Raw genomic sequence first — 27407 nt, forward strand, 5'->3', positions numbered from 1 at the left:
GAGCTCTTACACATTCCACATCAGTACTGCTTACCAACTAAGACAGTGAGGAGACCCTAAATTGCCAGTTTGAGATTATGTGGTCTTCCAGGAGGGGTTGCAGGAGGCCTAATTCTTCCAGTGACCTAGCCCATGGCTGAGACTCCTCCAGGTAAGTCTCATGGCCACATTTCTGGAGGGGCTGTTCCTTTTTTTCCCTAGGTCCAGAGACTCATTTTGGATATTCGTTTAAGTGTGAGAGAGAGACTTTTGAGTACTACCTTAGTTGATAAATCTTTCTCATATGATGAATCATATTTTAGGCAGTAACACTGTTACTAAAGAAATTCTGCCCATAAGGACACATAAGAAATACAGGCATAAACATCTAGTGGTGGTGCCTTTTTTGTTCTGAGGGGGAAAAAAAGAAGCAAAAAGACAGAGAGGGGAAAAAAAAAAAGCCAGACATGCTAAGGGAAGTGTACTTTCTACTAGTAGACAAGAACCTTTCCTCACCTTTTATTATGCCTGCAGACCAATGGCATAATTAAACATAAGTGGGTTTACATTTTTCTTCTGTCTTATGCCCCATTCCTTTGATTCACGTTACTTTCACCAAAAAAGGTCACTAGCAAGAGGTGGCATCAGCCATCATAATTTTGGCAGGCTGACAATCAATTTTGTCACCTCTTCCAACCCACCTATCACGTTATGGCATGATGATAGTATCACACTCAGAGCTAGCCAGGATCTGGTGAAGACTCCAGAAAATGAGTCTTTAGAATACAGCTCCTACCTTAACTAAATAATCTTATATAGAGTAATGTGAAAAGGAATAGGAAATACCAGCACCCTGTGTTTTCCAGCCTATTGCCACAGAAGTGTTCCCATCTGTTTTTTCTTGTAAGCTGAACAAATCCTCCTAATATGATTTGCCATATAAAAATGAATTTGAAAGGAAAAATTAGAGTCTGCATTCCTTGAAGGCCAAAACAATCAAGATTGTTGTGTATTTCTGGATTCCTCTAGATCATAAGACCTATTACTGCCTCAAACTTAGGATGTAGAGGCTGATTCTGGTACCTTTGTGCCAGTGTATAAACTGCAACATAAGAAAAGCCTTATGAATCAGTGCAAAATTAGCTATATTGAAACAGCAAAGAATCATCTTTTAAGTAACCTTTGTTATTTCTAAAGATACCTCACTGAATGCTACAGTTATAATGCATACATATAATGCCTTGACTGTGATAATACACTTAAGGAGACATATTTCCATTAAAAGCATGAATTAATTTTCTTTATTAAGGCATAGTTAGTCAGATGATAGTATCACTTGAGTTTAAAAAAGAAAACAGTAAGTAGAGCTCCAGAACTCTTTTTTATCTGAGGGGGGAAAAAAAAAAAGTCCTTTACAAAGTCCTCAAAATTAAGGAAGACAGATAAATTAGTGCTATGATTTTTGTTAGTCCACAAAAATAGGCAAAATTGTCAAATCTTACACGGAGCAGAGGAAAAATTCTAATAAGTGTTAGATTCAGCTTCCGTCTGAGTACTATTACAGAGCTCTAAAGAAAGATGTACTACTCTTAGCTGTCAAGATCCTTGAATCACAGAGAGAAACTGAAGATAGATACCTATGAAAAACACCTGCACATTACATTTTGCATCATGGGAAGATCTGAATAGAATTGAAACTCAGGCTTTGATCTTTTTAACATGCTACACCTGATTTAATACAAAAAAAAAAACTTCAGATGATATCTATTGATCTGTACATTCAAACAAAATGGAGCAACTGACACTGCCTGTTGAGGAGTGCAAAGCAGTCCTTGGAATTCACTCTATGTCTATTAAATACACTGGTAGTTAAATCTGAACTCACAGGGCTTTCAAGCATTTTATAGCAAATACTAGGGGAAAGAAAAAAAAAAAAACACACACTAAACAAAAAAACCCCAACCAACCAATCAACAAACTAAAAAAAAAAAAACCCACACCTCCAAGAACAGTCCTGAAGAAAGGAATCTCTTCTCAGTAGCAACTGTCCTAATTATTCAGAAAAAGAAGTCATGCTTGCTTCTGTATATTCTTATGATTTAAGCAGTACTGCACTCTTTAATACAGCTTAAAATGGGGGGTGGAAGAGAGTCCTGCCAATTGTTTTAGCAGTGATTACAAATCAAGTGAACGTACGGCATTTAAATTACCTCAGTTTCTAAGATACCTGCTATGTTTCATAATCTCTTGCGTAATTTTAGAACATAAGATCCAGTCTGAGAGTGCCTTCTTTCAAATTTATTTTTGGATTAAAAAAAAAATCCCTCAAAGAAAAATGTTATCAAAAGTTTGGAAAGCTGATGCATATGCCAAATTTTTAAATGGAGGATCAACATTTCCTTGAAGGAAAAAAATGGGAAAGGGGGTACATCATTAATAAATATAGGATGTACTCCATCTGTATCTAGAGAATGCATGAGACAGGCTTGAAACCCCTGTACCCTATAGGGTTTACCATAAATACAGCATATAGTAAGTACTGGTCAAAGCCAACGTAGCTAAGCAGCTAACTGGATACAGGCTATCTGCTTTGCTGCTGCAGTCTTAATCTTCTTACTTAGCAGTGCATCATGACATTCAATTAACTGAAGTGCTTTTAGCATGTTCAGAGCCTGGTAAAAATAACTAAATAGCCATAGTACATAGAAGAGAAATGAAATATTGAATTAGATTAATCATCTTACCAGGGTCAGCAGGTGAACTTGGTATCAAAATATTAGGTTTGTTGTGGTCTGCTTATTACTTACAAAAACATATCATATGAAGGGGTTTCAAACGGTTATTTAATTAGTCACAGACTAAACCAATATAACATTCATTAACTGCAGATGTCAATAGTTATTAACAGGTTCCCAAAGGCACTTTCCTTTTAATGTCTACTACATTCCTTTTGCATGCCTTTTAATTATAAATTAAAACCAGCATAAACACTGTAATAAAAAAAAGAAGTAAAACATGTTGTTGCTTGGCATTTTTTAAAAGACAAATCTGCATAATTTTGCAGAAATTCTTAAAATGGATACATATTTTCCTTTAATAAATGCTATATATTTTCATTCTATTATGCTTTATGCACAACTTTATCATTTTTAATAAACAAGGAACAAAATTATGTATTCTAAAAAATTTTAATAATGAAGAATTTCTTTTTTTATATGAGAAAACAGTTCCTCTCAAAAAGGCTCAGTCTGCAGGTATTGTTTGTATGTGGCAATTGATTAAAGTTTCCTGTATTAACCAATTTAATCCACTAAAATTTCACATAGTAAAAGAAAAACTAACTTGTTTTCTAGGATTTCTTCTGAGCTTCTTCTGTTATGAGCCAATGTAAAAAGCATGGAGGCAGAATTTCACATCCAAAAGAAAAGTAGCTACCTAGTGTCTAAACCTGCATAAGTAAGTGAAAATACTTTAGATATTAATTTATAATTTAGTCATTCAAACACTAAGCTTAAACACAGACTGAAGCATTAGCAAGAATTGCATTGCTTTTAAACTAAACCAGAACACAGACCTTGATAAAAAGGGAGGTTCCAAGGTCTTGCTGCATCTAAAAACTATGAAATCATACATGCGGGGCGGGGAGGTCCCAGTTACAAGGCTAAAGTCCAGCCAGCTATAATAAGGTCTGCCTCATAAGTGTCGATGTAGGAAAAAGGCTTGCAAACTAACTAATGAAAATTGTTGATTCATGCTTACAGTTACTACTGTGGTAGAATAAGGATTAGAAACCATTCTTGCCAGACAATGGAAGCCCCAAGGAGGCGGCCATTGGGACATTTTCAATACTTCAATATAATTGCTAAATATGTAATTATGGAAATAACTCAAAAAAGTAGGTATCTGCATTTCTTGATGCTTTGATGACCAGCATAAATCAATTATAAGCTGTTAGCTCAAATTCAGAGCTTAAAGTGAAGGCATAGACTTGTAATAAATAAAGTGGAATTAAGCACAAGAAGACACAATTAAGTTGTAAAGATCCTTGTTAACAGGGGTTGAATCAACATGGCACTAGAGGTATTTGAAATTGAGTTTTATGTATAAAATAAACCATGTTTGATTTTATAGTGATTTATATAGGAGGACCCAAAGCCTATAGAATCTCAAAATTATGTCCTAGTTATAAACTCTATAAAAATTTATATTTTACTAATTTGTAGGACATTCACCTAAAACTCAATCTCATCAAAATTGTAGCTAAGACTCTGAATAAAATAGTATTGTCTGTAAATACATTGGAAAATGAAAGATGAAACTACTTCCATGTTTTAAAATAAGAGTGGAATAAAACCAGGTATAAACTTGCTAAAACAAACCCCGACAGAAGACCTTTTAGTGTCATTCACTCAAAAAATAATAAAAAAAAAACTTTAAAAAGTTCAGGACTGCAAAGAAATTAAACCTCTTGAGAACTCATGTAATCTACTGGGTAGCTGGTGATTATTGGTCAACTAAACTTTTTCATTTCCTGGTTAAACTACAGGTGTCTTTAGGACTTAAAACTTCATTTTAAATATAAACTAAATGCTTAATATCCAACACATAAAAGATTAGACATTGATTTATTCTAATCAGAAGTTGTTCACTCTCCTCTGAATTTGTGCATGAAAAGTTTAGTCTGTATATAGTGTAATCATCAAGACTAGAAATAACTTAGTCTACAACGTAAAACAAAAGTACTAATGAGAAAAAGCCATCTCTGCAACAGACTGTGCAAGGCATTTCTTTAAGGCATTAATCAGACCTAAACCTGATTAAGTGCCTAATTGGCTTGATTACCGATGGCAAGAAAACATGTGCTATATACCTGTTCATGGTAAAAGAGTTACAGAGGCTTCAGGAGATTTGAATGGGCAAGATGTTTAAAAAACTAAAAGCGGTATTTTCTAGAGCAAAATTATCACCTGGGGAAGCAGATTGCAAGAATGAAGGTATCCCTCCACCACCCAAGGCATCTACAGGCCAGGTATATTTTTTTTATTTTTAGTACAGAGTCAGTAATATTACCTTTTGTTTAGAAAGTATTTATGTAAGTAAATGCCAAAGGTTAGATTTTCAAACATACTTACTGTGCACAGTATCAATCTTTATTTAGCAAAATCAAATAAATGCTTTTATTCCTCTCCTCCCTCCCATCTTTTCTTCATGAAGAAAATACAGATTTTCTCCTTTTGTAAGTTGCTTTCCAAATAGGGCTAACTTGAAATAGTACAAACATATGAGAGGTCTTGATCAACATTGCAAAAGGAGAATTAGAAATACTGGTATGGTTGCTTTTGATGTGCTGATGTATTCCTCTTTATCTTGTTCCCGGCTGGCAGAAAATGTCAGTATATCCTTTCTGAATATTGGAATGGCATACAAGTATATATCAGCCTGCTTCCTGATAACTGTTGGAAAGGCAAAGTAATTCAGTAGCTTTTTTAAGAAGTATTTTATTTGGCTTGGTTTTACTAATAAAACTCCTGTTTGAAAAATACAGTAAGTCATATTAGTCTACAGTCTATATTTTTTATTTGGTAGTAAAAGTTTATTTACTGTAAAAGTTAACTCATTCTCTTCATTTTAATTAATGGAATATTTTAAAATGAGACAGAAGGATAGATACTCCTTCACTTGTTACCTTTGAATTTTCATCTTTTCCCAATAATGTCCTAGAGAGTGTTTTGGGTTTTTCCAGCTTGACATAATCAAAACTTTACAAGGCAAAATAGCAACCATTTATGGTTTCACCAAATAATTAGGAAAGTGAAACGAGTTCTTTAATATCAGCCTGAGCTATTAATCTGAATTCATGCTTAGTGAACCAATTGAAACTTCACCATTATAAAGTCAATTTTAACTAAGCAGTGTCTTTTAACATGTTCACAACAGTTGAGCATATACAAAAACCCTGACTTAACTTCTGGGATCCTTGATTTGTACATGTACAAAAGTTCCATAAATTTTACAGTTTTAAGTAAAACTGATAGAAACATAAATGTTCATAACACTGAATGATTTCCTAGAACTGATGTTTTTCTGAAGCTCATAGGTTTATACAATCTCAAGAAGAGGTGCAGTTTAAGCCAGCCCAACTACAACTCAAATTTGATTTGTCATTATTATAAACGTGCAAAAAAACGATTGTTTGATGAACAGGCATATCCATACAGCCATCCACACAAAATGGCAAAAATGTCTATGTTCAACAAACTTCATATACTGCAGATCTCCAGGCAAAGTATTGTTCATGCTTCTTTTAAAGTTCTGCACATCAGTTTTCTTGAGTCAATAAAACATTGTATTGAAAGAAGAAAAATCCTGAATCTCAACAGCTGACTTCTGTGCAACTTGATACCTCACTTGGCAAACTGCTCTAGGAAAAAATATGTATTTAGATTTCCCTGGAGACATGGATTATTCCTTTCACCAGAATAATTCCATACATCAGTGCAACACTCGGGTCATATCACCATCAGCCTCCCCTATTTAGATACTGTTAAGATAGAGGCAGATGAATGGGTCAAGGATTAAGACATTTTCTGCCTGCAAGGAGATACTATGTACATTTCTTCTTTTCTCTTTAGATGGTAACTGTAGAGCACTATTCTCACATTAATGTTCTTACACTATTAGAAGGAAGCCTGAAACAAAGAAAACAAAACATCATCATGTACCTGTAGTATGCACAGAGATTGATTGAGCTTTTAACTTTCATTTTTTTATATATATAATATCTAATATAATTATTTTTCTATATATGTATATTAGAACTTCAGTGCCAGATTCTCTGAATAAAAGCAGACAGAAAAAAACAAACTTTCACAGAAAAAAACAAACCCCAAATTAATCTCAGAAACTCAAACAAAGAGACGGTCATTGAGTTTGGAGCGGGAGAGGAGGAAAAAAGTGCATGAAGACCTGAAATCTCCTTAAGTCAAATAATTTTCCATATGTTTATACTATCTAATATCTTTCTCTATTAATCAGTATAATTAACACCAGGCAAATTCATTCTATCTGGGATAACAAATGCTCATGGTCTTGATTAGCACTACACTGTTACATAGTACTGTGAACACCTAAGACTCCCCATGCACTTCTCACTCCCTCCTCCAAGGGCCACTCTGTCAAAGCCGAGATGAACCAAGGTACAGGTACATAAGGACTTGGTTCATGGACCTAAACCACTAAGCATGGGAGGAAGTTAATTTTTTGCAGTGAAAGTTGATACTGACTCTGTATTCTGTGAAGATTAAGATCTGTCATTGTGGTAAGGTAGCTCAAAGCGTACCCGGTCTATTAGCCCAGCAGAAGGTTTAGGCAGAAGAATGACTAATTCAGAGATGCAGACTGGCTTGTGAGTGGCAGCACTGAACAAGTCAGCCTTGACAACATGAAGGAGGCTCTGGGAACATGTAGCAGCAGAACTCCAGGCTAAGTAACTGGGTTTGCACAGCAGATGTGAAGACATCCGTTTTTTATTTCAGCATCCAAGTCCTTTTGCGAACCTATCTGGAAAATCTTGTCCAAGAACACACACAGAACACCCAGGAACAAAGCTCAATGTGTGTAAACTTGGTTAATCAAATTCCTAGCAGAATGTTGTAGACATCAATCGAACCTTATCATTCTCGACGAGTGTCTACAGTTTTTAATCCTGTTTACTTTTTTAAGGGTGAAAATAAAAAAACAGATGAACCACAGAAAACAAATGCCAACAAGAAAGCAGAACCCGTACTAAAGCAACAAGGTCAGTAATAAGTAATTTATGAGTATTCAAAGATTATCTGAGAAAATCTATGCACACTATATAGGGCTGTAAATAAAACTGTTCTTCTTCCAAATGCTCTGCCAAGTGCTGATCTTGGGTTTTATTTGTGGAAGAAATTAAGAACTCTGAATTCCCATTGACCCCAAACCAATGATTTGTTACAGAAATACGAGCACTATCTCACAATAATAAAAGGCAACAAGCTTTCAAGCACACAGTCCCTTCATGAGCCTGTCCACTTTAATCAGCTAGTCTAACAAAATCTATTTCCTCTTACTGTAAGTTGACTTCTTAGAAACCTTGCTTTTAAATAAAGGTATTTAATAGCTTAAGAAAGAAAACTGCATATTTTTAATGTATGTTTTGGGTATACTTCTCATATGTATTAAAAAACTACAAAGATGAGACAGACTTTAAACTATCTGACGTTCAAATCTTTCGTTGAACAGCCATTCAAAATTTTTTTTGAAAAAGCAAACTAACAAATAATTATAAAAAAGCAATGCCATTAAAAATGATTTGCCATCACCATTCAGAAGACATCCAGAACTAGAACACAGGAACATAGAGCTCAGGGCAGTAATACAAGGTAATTATTTGCCTAAGCAGCTGGTTTTTGAAAACAATGGCAGCTGGCCATGGCTATTCTGCCCCCCTCTTCCCTCACCTCCCAATAGCCAAGCCTATTTTGCTTAAACAAGTGCCAGAATGGCTGCTGCAGCAGCAACCAAAATAAAGGCTCAGGATGGGTGAAGCAACAACTATTGCTGGGCCATGCCCCTCTTCCCTCCCTCACTGCATCAGTGGCGCAGCCCTTTCCTTTTCTATCCTCCAGTATTGGAGAAAAACACCAAGTCCAGTTTTCCTGTCACCTCTTACTTTTCCTTTGAGAGAACAACTCGGATTCATTTCACTGGAGCAGCAAAGCAAAGGCTGAGGAACCTCCAGCTTTCTGCGATAAAGAGGATTTAGGGAGAGAGGAGCAACTGGAAAAAGACTACAAGGAAACTTGCATTATCCTTACTCGTGCTTTGTGTAATTGTAACAAGTATCACAATTCCTTTCCTTATATAATGAAATTTTAAACAAAGTCCATTTAATGCAATTATCTTGTTATATAATGGCTGTAGCACTAAATCAAGGGAAAAAAATCTGACATGAATTAACTGTAGCAATAAGCCAGCAATAGAAAAAAATCAAATCTGATGTTTCATGGCTCTTTAGCATCATTAAATCACAGATGCTATCCCACGACAGAATGAAGTATCATTATAGAAATTTTTTTTTGTTTCCATCCAAAATCTGATCTAATTTTACAGATTAATGTAATTCATGAATCTATATTTTGGGATACTAAACTACTTTTTTTTTTTTTCCCCTTCTAAAATATAAAATAAGTGGTAGCATAAAAGCAACTACCATCAATTACTTTAGGAAAATACAACATGGTTAAGCTCCATGTTTGTGGTTTTTTAAAATCCATAGTTTTCTGGAAGGTCGTTCAAGTCTCATTTTCAAACTGCCACAAGATAGTTTCTCCTTTTGCATGTGGGTATTAATGAGTTAGATAGACAACAGCTATACAAGGCAGAGAACTTACACATGCACCACACCTCAGGAGAAGCTTATGAATTCCAGCACCCTGTACATAAGTCCTCACCATCCGAGCTGAATAAGGAACTCCATTATCTCTGGGCAGAAAAGTGAGACTGGTCTCAAAGCAGTTCACAGGAAGATCTAGATAAAGACTCCTGCAAAACTTGGTGAACTTTGTTACAGACCTAAAATCATGTGGACAGCTGCTAGAAGAAGAAAATAAGAATATCTGTGGGTAAGCAAAGGACGAGAGACCAGAGAAAGCATTTTGCGGTGTATGTACAAATTTGGAGAGAATTATTAAAAGCACAGCCAGGGCTCAACCAACACTAGTTAAGGGAGATCACTTAAATGGAGAAGTTAAAACTAGTTAGAGAAAAGCCTTTCCAAGACCTCTCATTAGTTTCTCTGGTATAACCAGAATAAAATAGACCAGTAAAACCTCTAATCATAGTGCCGTTTTGCAGCTCCATAGTCCTGAAACACAAACCAACAGACCAAGTAGAGCTTATCTTCAGCCCCTTCTTCTCACATGGCCAAAACCAGCCATCACCTTCTCCCTTTCTCTTAGCACTTCACAAGGCAGCACGATGTTCCCAGCACAGATGAGACCTCAGCAGGAGGCACAATTGGAGGCCGTTTGGTTAAAACTTGGCCACTTACATCACTCAGCAACACCTGGTACTTTTGGCTTCTTTGTTGGCTACTCATTGCCTTATCTCCACCTCCTCAGTTGCCCTCTCTCTCACTAGCTTATTTTGTGATTAATTCTTTGCATAATTACTTCACTCTGTAATTAATTCTCTGTGCTTAGTCAGTTTGTTCCATAATGGATTCATTTTTTAATTCATTCCCTGCATTTCTTTATGTACTTAACAAAGTATGATTCACCTAATTACAGGTTCTCCATGATATTGAATTCAATTGCTATAGTTTCTTTGCATATTTATCACCTCCCATAACTGACTGCCTCACTTGTTTTACACACTGTTATTCGATAGATCTGTTGGTGGTTATGCTATTTAGGAGGCCACATCCAGCCCCCACTTGTTAGCTGGTGTCTGCATTATCATTCTCTGTATCACAATTTCTTTTGTCCTCCTAGGAGATCCTTCCAGCATGATTCTTTCCAACTAATCCCTTTTCTTTCCCTTTCTCTAAACACTCAGCACCACATTTAAGTACTGCTCTTCTGAAGTCTGTCCTCATCTTCTTCTCACTTTTCCCTCACTAGAAAGTGGCCTGTTTCCAATATTCTGTTTTTTGGTCTTCCTACTTCTACTAAATCAGCAAGTGTCTCAAAGACTTTTTCCAGATTCACAGACATATATATGCAGCTTTTACTGAAGTCCATATTGACATCGCTTTGTTCTTGGTGAGTGAGAAAGCTAGACTAAAACTATCATAGGTATTTCTATACATGCTACAATTGCACCTCTGGATCATAATGTAGACAGAACCTCCCATCTGGGAGATTACCATGTTAATTTTCAGTGATATTTAGTATCTTCAGAGCCTAGATGCTTTGGAAAGTACCCAGAGGATACAGAAAAGGTTACATACCTGCCTGCAAATTAAATGTAAGTGCCATTCTATAGCTCATGAGATTTTGGTGCTTTTGACAGAGTCAGAAAATCTATATCCTAAGTGAGAAGCCTAGACAGAGTAAAAAACAAACAAACAAACAAGAATTTCAGTCAGCATCCCTGAACGTGTAGCATCTCAAAGGAAGGGCTGCTCAAAGGAACTTCAGTCCACTCCAGACTCTCTCCCAGTGAGTACACTTCTGTTTACGTACTCAAGTACTTTTCCACTAAATGTTTGAATAAAAAAAAAAAAAAAGCAGCAGAAGCTGCTGATAGCTGCCACCTTTCATATATTAGCCTAGCTGTTTTACCTCCACTCTTTCATAATAAGGGAGTTCAAACCCATATCTCTCACATTCCAGTAGAGTTCCCTAACTACCCATGTAAAGTCTAGACTACAGAGATGTGGGAGGAAATTCTGTGGCTTTCCTGATTGCTGGGCCATCATGCAGAAAAGAATGCAAAAACCTGTGAAGTCTGAGAAGATAGAGTGCAACACAGAGCCTGGAACTAACCTAGAAGTTAATTGAAACACTAACCTTGTAGGAGGAAGGAAGAACTTTGATTTCAGTATGTATTTATATTACAACAATTGTTGAATCTTTAAAAAAGGGAAAAAATAATTCTCACAGTGGGTATTTGACCCTATTGCAAATAAACAAGGCCCAGAGTCAAGATTTCCTCTTCTCAGAGGAAAGCTTTGATCACTAGCTGCTATGTAAAAAATGGTCACTCCCTCTTACTGTAGATAGAAATAAAGCAGATATATCTATTGAGGGTACCAAAATCCTGTTGCTGTGAAACCCTGGCTAATTTCTGCTAATTAGGCACCAACTAACTCTATGTGGACTATAACCAAGTTATAAGCCTCTGAGAAGGGACATTTGAATTAAATGTGAAATTTCACAGCTAAAACCTTCCTTTGGCCTATTATGAATCTGGCTATTAAGCTGCCTTACAAACCCTGTCCCCTAGCAGGGTTAAATAAGTGATTTGTATTTCAAAAAATACAAATCAAGTACAGCATTTTGATATAATATGCTGCAGGTCAATGAACCAAACCTGTCAATGCAAAGACACTTTTAAATAATAATCTTATTCCTTGTCTTCTTATCCTTTATATTTTTCACTGGCACTCAGTCAACAGGCAGCTATTATTCAGATAAAATTTATATTTTAAAGATTACCAATAATTTGAATATGTTTAATCAGCTTGCTTCCACTCCTGCTGAGGTGAAGTCTTTTAATTCCTTTCAGATCTTCATTTCTCACATGAGTGACAGGGCTAAATGCTAGGAAAACAAACCCTGCTTCTTCATAAAATCTTTCTTTCTTTACATGGAAAGTAAATTTTTATAATACTTTTGTTAGTCACTGAAGTTGAGGGTTGAGTTAAGATGGACCCACTTACTGATTGTTTTACTTCAACTCCACTGATTTCTGAACTGTTTTCCCCTGCACAGAGCATTTGTTCAAAAAATTTTGCTTGGAAAGTTACAAAGGAGTGTATTTTGTATGGAGTCCTATACTATGTTAGATAATGATCAAATTGTGCTAAAATGTGCTTTTGTACAGCCAAAAGAAGCAGCCCAGGGAACTCTTTGCTTTTTATATGAGGACCATCAGTAACTGATAGCCATTAAAAGTTCTACTTTCACATATGCCCAGCCAGTCCAGAAAGGGAGGGGAAGGGTCGTGGTTTAACCCAGCAGGCAGCCAAACACCACACAGCCGCTCACTCACTCCCCGCCCCCTCAGTGGGACGGGGGGAGAATCGAAAGGGTAAGAGTGAGAAAACTCATGGGCTGAGATAAAGGCAGCTTAACAGAACAGAAAAGAAAGGGAAAATAATAATAAAAACAACAGCAATAATAATAATAATGACAGAATATACAAGATGAGTGATGCACAATGCAATTGCTCACCACCCACCAAGCAAAAACAGCAATCGCTACTTCCTAGAACATGCCTTCCATTCATATACTGAGCATGATGTCATACGGTATGCAATACCCCGTTGGCCAGCTGGGCCAGCTATCCCAGCTATGCTTCCTCCCAGCCTCTTGCGCATGTGGCAGAGCATGGCAAGCTGAAAAGTCCTTGACTAGCAGGGTACTTAGCAACAACTGAAAACATCAGTGTGTTATCAACATTCTTCTCATACTAAATCCAAAACACAGCACTAGGAAGAAATTTAACTCTATCCCAGCCGAAACCAGGACAGTATCCACCCCTTATTCTATATCATCTACGTCATGCCTAGGTCTTACATTTTGCAATACATTCCAATTAATCACCACCACCTTTCTTGTCTTTTGATATATATACACACAGATATCATTCCCTTAGTCTATGGACCATCCCTATAAAATGTCCATTGAGTTCATTTAGTCCATGACTTTGGGCTCCATCTGTCATAACAGTCCTTCAGGGCAGGAGAGATGGTGTGTGATGTTGGATTGTTGCATCCTGAAGCCAGTTCTGATTCCATTATTGCTGTGTTTGTCCAGTTCTATCATCGTTGCACTTTGCTCAGTTTCATCAGAGTTCATTCTTCATTAATCTGGGTAATTTTTACTGCAATACAGTTCATAGCAACCATAGAAATGATGATATACAATATCATATAACAATTAACATCATCCAATTCAGTTTCATTGGCTATTTTCAGCCAGAATCAAATAGTCTTGAGGTACACATTGGACTTCCTCATCCTTTTGCATTACCCACCAAGTGCACTCAGGTCCTTGAACAAAAGCAATCCCATGAATGAGTTTTCCCTTACCAGAGGCAGGAGTAACTGAGACTGTCTTCTCCAGCATATTTTTTTATGTGCACTACAGGGACTTTATCTCCATCTACAGTATGCAAAAGTTTTGACTGGATAGGGCCAGCTCAATTGAAAGATCCCCTGGTGTTGACTAACCAGGTGGCTTTTGCCAAAAATGTATTCCAATGTTTGAATGTCCCACCACCCATTGCTCTCAGCGTAGTCTTTAGCAGTCGATTGTATTGCTCGATTTTCCCAGAGGCTGGTGCATGGTAGGAGATGTGCTATACCCACTCAATGCCGTGCTCTTTGGCCTAGGTGTCTATGAGGGTGTTTCGGAAATGAGTCCCATTGTCTGACTCAATTCTTTCTGGAGTGCCATGTCGCCACAGGACTTGTTTTTCAAGGCCCAGGATGGTGTTCCAGGCAGTGGCATGGGGCACAGGGTATGTTTCCAACCACCTGGTGATTGCTTCCATCATGGTGAGCACATAGTGCTTGCCGTGGCGAGTTTGTGGGAGTGTGATATAATCAATCTGCCAGGCCTCCCCATATTTATATTTCAACCATTGTCCTCCATACCAAAGAGACTTTATTCACTTGGCTTGCTTGATTGCAGTGCATGTTTCACATTCAAGGATAACCTGTGCAATAGCGTCCATGGTCAAGTCCACCCCTCAATCATGAGCCCATCTATACGTTGCATCTCTTCCTTGATGGTCCAAGGTGTCATGGGCCCACCAAGCTATAAATAATTCACCCTTATGTTGCCAGTCCAGATCCACCTGAGCCACTTCAATCTTAGCAGCCTGGTCCACCTGCTGGTGGTTTTGGTGTTCTTCAGTGGCCCGACTCTTAGGTACGTGAGCATCTACATGACGTACTTTTACAGTCAGGTTCTCTACCCGGGCAGCAATATCTTGCCACAACGTGGCGGCCCAGATGGGTTTACCTCTGCGCTGCCAGTTGTTCTGCTTCCACTGCTGCAACCACCCCCACAGGGCATTTGCCACTATCCATGAATCAGTATAAAGATAAAGTACCGGCCATTTTTCTCATTCAGTAATATCAAAAGTCAGCTGGATGGCTTTCACCTCTGCAAACTGGCTCGATTCACCTTCTCCTTCAGCAGTTTCTGCAACTTGGCATATAGGACTCCATACAGCAGCTTTCCACCTCCAATGTTTTCCCACAAGATGACAGGACCCATCAGTGAACAGGGCATATTGCTTCTCGTTTTCTGGTAGTTTGTTATACAGTGGGGCCTCTTCAGCACATGTCACCTCCTCCTCTGGAGATATTCCAAATTCTTTGCCTTCTGGCCAGTTCGTGATCACCTCCAAGATTCCTGGGCGACTGCGGTTTCCTATTCAGGCCCATTGTGTGATCAGTGCGACCCACTTACTCCACGTAGCATCGGTTGCATGATGTGTGGAGGGGACCCTCCCTTTGAACATCCAGCCCAGCACCGGCAGTCGGGGTGCCAGGAGGAGCTGTGCTTCAGTACCAACCACTTCCGAAGCAGCTTGAACCCCTTCATATGCTACCAATATCTCCTTCTCAGTTGGAGTGTAGCGGGCTTCAGATCCTCTATATCCCTGACTCCAGAACCCTAAGGGTCGACCTCGAGTCTCCCCTGGTGCTTTCTGCCAGAGGCTCCAGGTAGGGCCATTCTCCCCGGCTGCGGTGTAGAGCACATTCTTTACATCTTGTCCTTGACTGGCCCAAGGGCTACTGCATGAACTATCTCCTGTTTAATTTGTTCAAAGGCTTGTCGTTGCTCAAGACCCCATTTGAAATCGTTCTTTTTCCTGGTCACTTGATAGAGAGAGCTTATGATCAGACTGTAATTTGGGATATGCATTCTCCAAAAGCCCACAACGCCTAAGAAAGCTTGCGTTTCTTTTTTGCTAGTTGGTGGAGACATGGCTGTTATTTTGTTGATCACATTCATTGGGATCTGACGACGTCCATCTTGCCATTTTATTCCTAAAAACTGGATCTCCTGTGCAGGTCCCTTGACCTTACTTTGTTTTATGGCAAAACCGACCTTTAGAAGGATTTGGACTATTCTCCTTCTTTTCTTGAAAACTTCTGCTGCTGTGCTGCCCCACACGATGATGTCATCAATGTATTGCAGGTGTTCTGGAGCCTCACCCTGTTCCAGTGCGGTGTGGATCAGTCCATGGCAAATGGTAGGGCTGTGTTTCCACCCCTGGGGCAGTCGGTTCCAGGTGTACTGGACGCCTCTCCAAGTGAAAGCAAACTGTGGCCTGCACTCTGCTGCCAAAGGGATTGAGAAGAATGCATTAGTGATGTCAGTTGTGGCGTACCACTTGGCTGCCTTTGACTCCAATTTGTATTGAAGTTCTAGCATGTCTGGCATGGCAGCACTCAACAGTGGCGTGACTTCGTTCAGGCCACTATAGTCTACTGTTAATCACTCTCCATCGGACTTTCACACTGGCCATATGGGACTGTTGAAGGGTGAGTGAGTCTTGCTGATCACTCCTTGGCTCTCCAGTCAACGAATCAGCTTATGGATGGGAATCAGAGAGTCTTGGTTGGTGAGATATTGCCGCCGGTGCACTGTTGTGGTAGCGATTGGTACCCGCTCTTCTTCAACCCTCAGCAACCCCACAACAAAAGGGTCCTCCGAGAGACCGGGCAAGGTAGACAGCTGTTTAATTTCCTCCGTCTCCAAGGCAGCTGTACCAAAAGCCCCTTTTGGATCCTTGAAATACCCTCTCCTGCGGTAGTCTATGCCAAGGATGCACGGAGCCTCTGGGCCAGTCACAATGGGGTGCTTCTGCCACTCATTCCCGGTTAGGCTCACTTTGGCCTCCAATACAGTTAACTCTTGGGATCCCCCTGTCACTCCAGAAATACAAATGGGTTCTGCCCCTTTATAGTTTGATGGCATCAGGGTACACTGTGCACCGGTGTCTACGAGAGCCTTATACTCCTGTGGATCTGATGTGCCAGGCCATCGAATCCACACAGTCCAGTAAACCCGGTTGTCCCTTTCCTCCACCTGGCCGGAGGCAGGACCCCTCTAGTTTTGGTCATAGTATCCGCTTCTCACTTCTTGCAAACGTGAGTCAAGAATTCCTTCATTACAATCCAAAGTAAGATCAGCCCTTCTACTCTGTCTGGGGAACTGTTCACTGGAAACTGGACTGTTGTGAGACAGGTTTTCCCTCCTGGGACAGTTTCTCCACAGCCGAGACGAGGGAGGAGGAGAGAGTTTCTTCGTATCCCCGGCGTCTGCCAACCACGTCATCCATCATTGGTGCTTCTTTCTCTTTCCAGGACAGTACTCCCAACGAACTGGCATACGACGGTGGTGCGCTCCGTACCACCTTCTGCCACATGGGTCGCGTGCACTGGACTTCATCTGGGGCTTTGAGTACTGGCTCTTTGTCCAGGTCACTATAAACCACCTCCAGCATGGCTAATTCTCTCAGGTACTGCATACCTCTCTCCATGGTGGTCCATTTCCCTAGGTGATATAAAACATCTTCCTTGAAGGGATACCTCTCCTTCACGCCTGACAGCAGTCGCCTCCAGAGGCTGAGGGCCTGTGCCCCTTTTCCAATCACTTTGTCAATGCCCCCTTCCCTGGAAAGGGATCCCAGCTGTTTGGCTTCCTTCCCCTCTAATTCCAGGCTACTGGCCCCATTATTCCAGCATCGGGGCAGCCACGTAACAATACCCTCACCTGGACGACAGCTGAAATCTTTTCGCATATTTCGCAACTCATCCAGGGATAGCAATCAGGTGGTTTCTGTCTCATTTATGAGTTCTTCCTCTTCCTCCTCCCCTCCTCATGTTGGCCCTGCTTTTCCATCATCCCTTTCTAAATGACCTGACTTTCGCTTCTGAGATTTCTTTTTATGTATAGGGGCAACGATACCACCACACCTTGGTCCTCTGATTCAGCTGTAGTACCTGTTGCAGGGGTTGGAGTAGCCGCAGTGTCTGTCCCGGGGGTTGGAGTGGCTGCAGTGCCTGTCATTTTGTCATCAGATCTGGAGACCTTCTTTTCTCCTTGAGGGTTCTGAATAGTGTTGAACAGGGCTCGGTAGGCATGGGCCAGGCCCCAGCACGTTGCAGTAATCTGGGTCTCTCTGGAATTGCCAGGGTGACAGCATACTTTTTCCAGATCTTTTACTAGTTTTTCAGGATTCTACACTTGTTCAGGGGTGAAGCTCCAAAACATGGGAGGTGACCACTGTCCTAGGTATTTGCCCATACTATCCCACACACCCTGCCACTCATAACTATCCAGCCTTGGGGCAGATCTCTAGGTGGTATTCTTAAATAGCTCTTTCACCTTAAACAAGGCCTGAAACACATTCAGGAGACATAGCAATAGGAACATACTGGTTTGCACATCCCAAGAATATTCAAAATCCTCAAGAGCTATTGTAATCAACCTGGAGGAGAAGGGGAAGGTAAAGGAAGCTGTCTCCCCCTTAAATTGGCTCTCTGAGGAGAAGAGGTAAAAAGTGTAATTACTAATAGTTTCCGAGGGATAGCTCCCAAAGCACAGGGGTGACGGCAGTGCTAAGTACAATCCCATGACCAATAATTTTATTATACCATCAGCCAGTTTTACACAGTGTAGCAAAATGATAACCTTAATCCATCTCCCAGAGATGAGAAATCCCACATAAATATTGACAAACAGCAGTATATACAGCCAGTAAGGTGCTACATACCAAAACCCCAAGAACAGATCCAACAACTCTGACAGCAAATAAACCAACATTGTGACCAGTGACTACTAAGCTGATATAATGAATGCTTATAACAATTTTGTTTTAACCCGCTCGGGTCAGATGTGTCATTATCTCAACCCTTCGTGCCCCACGTTGGGTACCAAAAAGGACTGTCATGGTTTAACCCGGCAGGCAGCCAAACACCACACAGCCGCTCACTCACTCCCCCCACCTCCTCCAGTGGGATGGGGAGAGAATCAGAAGGGTAAGAGTGAGAAAACTCATGGGCTGAGATAAAGACAGCTTAACAGAACAGAAAAGAAAGGGAAAATAATAACAACAACAACAACAATAATAATAATGATAATGATAGAATATACAAGATGAGTGATGCACAATGCAATTTCACCACCCGCCAAGCAATGCCCAAAACCAGCAATCACTACTTCCTGGAACACGTCTCCCATTCATATACTGAGCATGATGTCATATGGTATGCAATACTCCGTTGGCCAGCTGGGGCAGCTGTCTCAGTTATGCTTCCTCCCAGCCTCTTGCGCATGTGGCAGAGCATGGCAAGCTGAAAAGTCCTTGACTAGCAGGGTACTTAGCAACAACTGAAAACATCAGTGTGTTATCAACGTTCTTCTCATACTAAATCCAAAACACAGCTCTAGGAAGAAATTTAACTCTATCCCAGCCAAAACCAGGACAGAAGCATAGATAAGATACTAATCAGACTTGCTAGTACAAGGCAATGGAGCTGGCTGGGAATTCTGGGGAAGAAAGTCTTCCCTTTCTGAAGTATGACAAAGCAAAAGCACTTTTTCTGTTCTGTATTGAGGAATACATTTAACTGCTACTGTCTAGCTGCTGACATTTATTCATATCTTTATCTGTAAAAACTAATCTTTTATTTGACATTTTGCTTCTCTTCATTTTTTGCAATAAGGATAATACATTTGTGATGCTAAAGGCCAGTTATTTTGGCTATAGAATGTGTACCTGAACATGAATTATCCAAGACACAGAACTTTTAAAGCCAGCCTAGTGACTGAGAGATTTATGTTTTATTGCTTTCTGGAAGAAAGTCCCTTCAGATTGGCTGAATGCTCCAGAGGCACACCTCCTGATGCTGAATAACCAGTAAGGTTGGTGGTCTCCACAGGACAAAGTGCTTTCTTTCCTGTTCCTAAGCCTCCTGCTGCTGTTTGCATGGACAGAAGCAGGCGTCAGATAGGAGAAAAGAGCCTGCTTGCTCAGGCAGTCTCTTTCCTTGCTCTGAACACCAGGCTGGCAGCTCAGCACCTTGGTCTCTTTGGAGTGAATAAGAGGAAGGAGCTGTCCTAGCCAGGCTGGAGAAGTGGTAATTGCATTTTGCAAATCTAGGGCTTTTGAAGAACACCAGTAACAGCAAGAAGAGGACTGGGAAGTAGAATAAATGATGGATTAGTGTAAAATGACTGACTTAATCTGCCCTTCTGTTTGCTAAGTACTTACTATGTTAGGAAATAACATTGTATGCTCTATTGGTGGAATGATCTTGATAATATTCATGTCCACAAGATCACACCTATCTCAGTGGATCCAGGAGGTTTTAGAGTCCTTTGCTGACATTGCCTATTGCCAGAAGAGAAGACAGGAACATCTCTGTGGGGCTACGCCTATGACAGAGATTTTTGGATCCACCAATATTTACATACGCTTAGGACTGAAGGCTTTAGAAGAATCAAAATGATTACGGCAAGAATGACAACTCTACAGTGATGTGTCCTGGCATTGACAAATCTGCCTATACCACAACTTCCTCTGTGGAAAAACGTCCTTAGGACTAATGCCTACAGTTTTAGGATAGTGTATACAGTGCTAAATTTTAGAAACATGACAGTGGAGTTGGTCCTACATAAGCAGGTTTAAACTAAAACCAACTTTGCTCTTCCAGTGTTGTGCTTAGCCTCACAATATTCTGCTTTTTGCGAAGCCTGAACTCCTGGTTTCATGTGATTATTACACAGTTTTAATAAAAACCCCAACATTCAGCCTTTTGAGTTGCAGAGGAAAAAAAACCTAAATTATCAATCAAAAGGGCTTAAAACTCATAGATAAGTACAAAGCATTCTCTTTTTTGCACTACTGCAAAAATGGGAAATACTCTGCTATAGGCTATTCTGTGTGTGTGTGTCAGTAGGAAATCAAATGAATTTGGAAAGACTGTCAAGGGTCTCTGTCCAAAATTTTGAAGTGATAACTGAAGATAAAAACTGCTTTATGGAAACATGAACAAGGGAGCTGAGCAGCCTCAGAATAAGTTGGATATACTCCTCCAACACACAGAGGTCTTCTGGATACTCTAACCTAATCCTGCAATACTGTTCCAATGTTGTTTTACTCAAAATATGGAAAGAGGGGACAAGAATAAACAATGAAGGTTTAATAATACTAGCCTTCAGCTGGGATCATCATCAACCTAACTAAGATAACACAGGTAAAAGACTGATGTCCGTTTTTTATTACTTTTTTGCCTGGCCTAAGTCTCTCCTGGAAGAACAAAGACCTGTGGAAAATGAGAAAAATCTGAAAGACTAGGAGAGGGAAAAAAATCGATCTTATAACCTGCATCTTGTTCCTTGCTCCTTGCTATCCTAGGCAGAACACTGGTATGATGAGGTTTCAGTGGGCCTCTCAGTTTAACCAGCTACCTTTTTGAGGGATTCCATTAGGCAGTGTTTTACCCACAAAGTTATACTTTCACAATTGGCACTTTTCCCTTCCATTTTAAAACAGAACCAGCAACACTTATTCCAATTCAATTTTAAATTATATTATTCTTACGGGGAGGCCAAATGATCTAGAATACATAGACACCAGTGGGCTGCGTTCCTCAGCTCCCATTGCTAATATGTTGGCAGCTTTACCTACCTATATTCCAATATAATGGGAATGGAAATCATTTAGAAAAAAACTCAAATCCCTTATTCTGCCGAGTAAGCATGGAATATCTGTTTTGAAAATTGCTTTAAATGTTGATGCCTTGGCATAATTCTGTCTTCTTTTTCTCACTCATGATTTCTTTACCATGACCAAAGTTATGTATATCCAATAGAAGATTTCTTTGTTGTCCTGTAAGCCTTGCCAACTACTTGATGGACCTTTATTTATTCTAGAAACCAATTGTTGTACTCTAAATGTTCCCTAAAATGACTGTCACATTGTTCTTAAAGGCATTCCTTTGGGTCTGTTCTCATAAGTCAGAAGGGTATGAGCTAGATTTAAGCAGTAAAGAGCAAGTAGCATTTTTTAAATGTGATTACACAGACAGCCCTCACAATTTCACACAGAAAGAACTTGACACACAGCTGACAATTGTGCTAAGTCATGATATCCTAATCTTAATGAAAATAAGCCCTGTGCTGGTTCTGGAGATTTATGAACTCTAAAAACTTGTGGAAGTTTGGAATATTCACAGGATTATAATGTTTTCCATCAATCTGAGTCCAGTCAGCATTTAATGGTTGGTGTGGGTTCAGACCTCAGACTGAATACCTTGAGAGTATCTAGCAGGCTGAGAAGCCATTATCCTTCTGCAATGGGATGCTTATGTGCAAGCACCATGTTTTTTTTACTTTGTGGACTTCCCTTGCTATACACGTGTTGTCATTCCAGAGATGGATTATCTTATTCAGGAGCCTGTTACTCTAAATAGTGTGTCTACACTGGCATTTTATTTCAGACGAAGAATGCCCTTCTGAAACAAATCTCCTGATTGTCCCCCACCGTGCTCTGTTTTTTTCACCAAAAAACCTCTAGGAATACATGATTGGATTCCTTTAGAATAAAACTAAACCAGAAGAAGCACTCTGTGAGTCAACCTACTTTACTCGAGCTGCTGATGGTCATTCATTTCAGAGGATCACAATAGACCTGGTTTGAAATACAGCTGCCTCAAACGGATATAGCTTGGATGCCAGGCCTTCAGCACCATTTTACTGTTCTGATTGTTCCTATCAGGTTGTATTCTCTGCTAGTATAGATGTAACTAGGGGCAATTACTAACACAAAGAAAATTCCCAAAGTGAGATAATTACAGAAATGTTGAGATTAGCCTTGCTGTCACTCTTGAGTACATGGCTTTTTGGCTGGGGGAGTCAGGGAAGGGAGAACTGGGAAACTACAAACCATAAATTCACAAGGGAGCAGAAACTGCAGCAAGTGCTGAAATTTTTGGCTCTTGCATCTTCCTTTCTACATTATGTCACATTGACCACGAAACCACAGAAGGATTGTGTGCCAAGGAAAGCACAGAGTCGGTAACATCATTTGTAGAGATCCCCTGGGGAAAGGGTTAAATAGAATTTTAACAGGTTAAGGTTCAGTAGCTAGACCCACAAATTAGTCAGTTATAAAAAGGTTCAAAACCCCTTTATTTTCTGTAACTGCAGCTCCTCTGAAATTTTCTTACAGAGGATGTCTATGAAATTCCTAGGAGAAATAAATTTTATTTCACTATGAGAATGTATCCACTGCGCTAGAATCCTGAACTTATTTTAAAATTCCTCCTTTCTAAAAAACTGTCTTTTTGACTGAAACTCCCAGAAAAGCATTTTGAACCCCTGTAATGAAATGGTAAGAAACTCTTTCATCCTTTCTTGAAACTTCCTGGGGACAGGAACAGCAACAGTCCTCTTTGGAGTCCTCACTTCCCTGAATGTGTGCTATTCTTTACCTTGAAAATTCCCTGGCACATCTTTCAGGTAAGATTAAACATTCCTTAGTGTTATATTTTCAACAGACTTGCTGCAGAAAGGAAACAATAATCTGCATTTCCATTACATGGGCAAGATATTGTTATCAATTTAAGCTATAAATGCAATCGAATGTCAGAGTTTTAAATGGAATTCCTCACAAAAATCTTCCCGGCTTACAGGTGATAAGTAATACAAATCCTGCAGACTGTCTCTTCATACTCAATAGTGCTACATTTCTCCAAGGGACTATTTCAAAATTAACCCCTAAACTTGCTAAGTCAAAACCCAGTTGACCAGCACGTTGGGGAACATAGATTTCTTTCCCTTCTCTTCAATTCCTCGTCTGACTTTGGCTTGAGTATTTCTGGCACCCATAGATAACTCTGTCTAGGTCTTGTCTTTGATCCTGTTTAACAAATGAATTCCTGTAAGAGTAGCAGGGCTCACACAGGGCATTCTTGCTTCTTAAAATAATATTAAGAAAAAATACTAGAAATGCACCACTGGTCCTGTAATCAGTTGTCCATCTGGTAAAAGTCTGAAACTCAGCTCAAGAAACATTGTGTCTGTTCTTTAATAGATGCCTGGAAGAAAATATTATCCCAAATCTGAATAAATGGTGGTAGGAGGGTAGTTTGGTTTATCAAGTGCTGTAAACAAACTGACCCACTGTCCTTCACTAAGTTTTGTTTCAATGCCATTTCAAGCAATCACCTTCCAGCTAAGCAAGCTTAACAGTTTACTGTTGTAACTGCTTTTACCCCTCTGAAATGAATAACAACTCTCTAAATGTGGAGATTAACTATCAGAAAGCTAATCTTACACTGTCTATCCAAAATACTCAAGGTTTGATTTTCTTTGAGCTGTCTTGAATTTAAAATACAGCATACATAACAGGCTTCTGATTTATTTGCTATGATGTTTTGCTGTCAAGCTTTTCCCTCTATAATCATGTTGCTTACAGTATTTATGAAGGCTGAGTTTGTTCCTCCTTTATGCAAAGTGTCAGACTGATGAGAGCTTTCAAATCATTTTTGAGCATGAAAATTTAAAATAAAGGTATAGGACTAATTGTAAAAATTCATCACATAAGGCCACTTAAATGGCAAGAAACAATACTGTTTGCATACAGTTTGTTTCAAACTCTACAAACGTCCCACTTAAACTCCTTTAAAAAATTTATTTGTAACAAAAATGAAGAAATAGACTAGCCAAAGTTCTACATACTCACATTCTTAATGATATATTTCAATCATAATTTACGCAGAAACAAACAGGACTGTCACGGCAGCCGTAGCAACAAAAGGTTTAATGTAATTCAAACACTGGAGTATAAATAACGTCATTAGCATTTGCTATGCATAAGCAAATAAGCTACTCTTCATTTTTCTTCCTGCATTTCACAAGGCATTTCTGGACAGATCTATCTATCTGTTCTCTACGTAGTTTTTTAAATAAGCACACACTAAAATTCTATCTGCATGAGTTCTTGTTGCTTATAAATATAGAAGAGCTCTGTATTGACCATTGTTGAGCTGGTTACAGATGCATCTAGTTTAAAAACCACAAATAAGTTACATATTCTAAAAGGTATATTCATCATAAACATGTTCTGTACATGTTCAGCTGGCATTGAAATAGATTTGTGCAGGGAATTATTCAAAGGTCAGGTCCCAGAGTCAGTGTCGTGGCAGCCAAGCTGCGTATTATCATAATTCTTTAAAAATTGGTATTCAAAAATTGAAACCTTTTTTCTAGATACAGTACCAGCAAAAGCATCTGAGCCTTCAAAAACTGAAAAATCAACTGAACCAGCTAAGACAATTCAACAGGAACAGCACCAGCTCAATGATGGGAAAGAAGATGCTAAGTGAGTAAATTAAATTTAAAAAATTGAGGCTTTTTTCCTGACATCCTGACTTAACATTTCTGTGTGCCATATTTCAGTTCTTTAAAAGTCCCTCCTGTCCTGTAAGGATCTGAACAGCTTTATTTCAATTCTAAGGCATCCATATATATGAGGTATTCATTTAGTATGTGCTTTTAATAGTTTGTTGTGCACATCACCTTAAATTGCAGGAATGAGGAAAAGGATTTGCTCAACTACAGTTATATACTAATTCTAACAATGCTGCTGCTCAGTTATTATTACTCTACCTTAGAAAAGGAGTAAGTCCCAGGATGCTGCCCTGAAGAGCTGGAATGTTTGTCACATCATTCTGACCTAAAAGCTTTTTACACTGCACATTTTTTTGCTGAGTTATACCATTAAATCATCATTAGTCCCCACAGTCAGAGGATTAGAACTGTCTCTTCCTGCGAAGAGACAAATAAATTAAAGAGTAATGTTTCTACAGGGGAGAATCTAGGGTCATTCAACCTTTGGAAAAAGCTTAGGTGACTGTTTGTTTTGCTAAAATAGAAATAAATATGAAGTCTAGAAAACAGTAATCTTGGAATAGTCTACATTCATTACAGAAGCACAGATTCATAGAATCATAGAATCATAGAATAGTTTGGGTTGGAAGTGACCTTTAAAGGTCATCTAGTCCAACCCCCCTGCAATGAGCAGGGACATCTTCAACTAGATCAGGTTGCTCAGAGCCCCGTCCAACCTGACCTTGAATGTTTCCAGGGATGGGGCATCTACCGCCTCTCTGGGCAACCTGTGCCAGTGTTTCACCACCCTCATCATAAAAAATTTCTTCCTTATATCTAGTCTGAATCTGCCCTCTTTTAGTTTAAAACCATTGCTTTGTCCTGTCCCTGGAAAAAAGTCTCTCTCCATCTTTGTTATAAGCCCCTTTTATATATTGAAAGACCCCAATAAGGTCTCCCCGGAGCCTTCTCTTCTCCAGGCTGAACAATCTCAACTCTCTCAACTTTTCTTCCTAGGAGAGGTGTTCCAGCCCTCTGACCATTTTTGTGGCCCTTCTCTGGATCTGCTTTAACAGGTCCATGCCTTTATTGTGCTGGGGACCCCAGAGCTGGATGTAGTACTCCAGGTGGAGTCTCATGAGAGCAGAATAGAGGGGCAGAATCACCTCCTTTGACCTGCTGGCCACACTTCTTTTTATGCAGCTCAGGATACAATTGGCTTTCTGGGCTGCAAGCACACACTGCCAACTCATAGCTAATTTTTCATTCACCAATATCTCCAAGTCCTTCTCTGCAGGGCTGCTCTCAATCCATTCATCCCCCAGCCTGTATTGATACTGGTGATTGCCCTGACCCATGTGCAGGACCCTGCACTTGGCCTTGTTGAACTTCATGAGGTTCATATGGGCCCACTCCTCAAGCCTGTCAGGGTCTCTCTGGATGGCACCCCTTCCCTCCAGTGAATCAACTGCACCACTCAGCCTGATGTTGTCTGCAAACTTGCTGAGGGTGCACTCAATCCCACTGTATATGTCATTAATAAAGATATTAAATAATATTGCTCCCAGTACAGACCCACCGAGGGACGCCACTTGTTACTAATCCCCATTTGGACATTATCCAAATGTATATTAAACAGTGACAGGGAAAACTCCTGGACAATGGGGCTCTCGGTTGACTATCCTGTTGAGTTGTACGAACAGTCCCTGATATGGTTTTGACTAGTCAAACTAGCACTTTTCCAAATAATTCTCAGGCATGGGAATACCCAGAAATTAGCAATGAGCAAAGGTAATTCACAACTGACAATTTTTCAGGCATTTTATATTGTTCTATTTGGCCTCAGTGCTAGAGAGTGATTCGAGCGTGTTTCATTTACTGCTATGTTTGTACACTATATGTATCTATTTGACTCAAATTCTCCATATGCATACACATTTACATAGCTTTTCTCACATCATAAAGGCAGTTGATTTCCTGAAAAATATTCTAGTGAGTAAATTTGAACACATCATAGACTCAATAAGGTAGTGACCTTGATCAAGAATGGTGTCTGAATAGACTCCCATGAATCTTCAGGGGCAATGAATTAAATTCTCTCAAAGGCACATTTTTAAAACAATTCTCCCTCCAGGTCTGAAAGTCATATAATAGACCTGCTTAGTTTAGTTTCATACCAATGCAATGACACCAGCACCATGCCTTCCAAGCTCTACTGCAGAATTTAGCAGGTAACTGTTTTGACAGTAGAATTTACCAAAGATTTACTGTGTTTTTAGAAGCTATTGCTCAAATTAGACTGACTAGATA

General features: G+C 39.4%; 1 protein-coding gene across 1 annotated transcript in view; it reads left to right on the forward strand.

Annotated features, from left to right (window-relative positions):
- The first annotated feature begins 4792 nt into the window (after nucleotides 1-4792).
- CNGB3 (cyclic nucleotide gated channel subunit beta 3) overlaps nucleotides 4793-27407 on the forward strand; it is a 74583-nt gene continuing 51968 nt past the window's right edge. The window contains exons 1-3 of the mRNA XM_075141547.1: nucleotides 4793-5008; nucleotides 7702-7777; nucleotides 24978-25089. Coding sequence (XP_074997648.1) covers nucleotides 4892-5008; nucleotides 7702-7777; nucleotides 24978-25089 — 305 coding nt within the window. The 5' untranslated portion in view covers nucleotides 4793-4891. The remainder of the gene's footprint in view (nucleotides 5009-7701; nucleotides 7778-24977; nucleotides 25090-27407) is intronic.

Source organism: Calonectris borealis, chromosome 2 (assembly GCF_964195595.1).
Source record: "Calonectris borealis chromosome 2, bCalBor7.hap1.2, whole genome shotgun sequence".
NCBI classification, from domain to species: domain Eukaryota; kingdom Metazoa; phylum Chordata; class Aves; order Procellariiformes; family Procellariidae; genus Calonectris; species Calonectris borealis.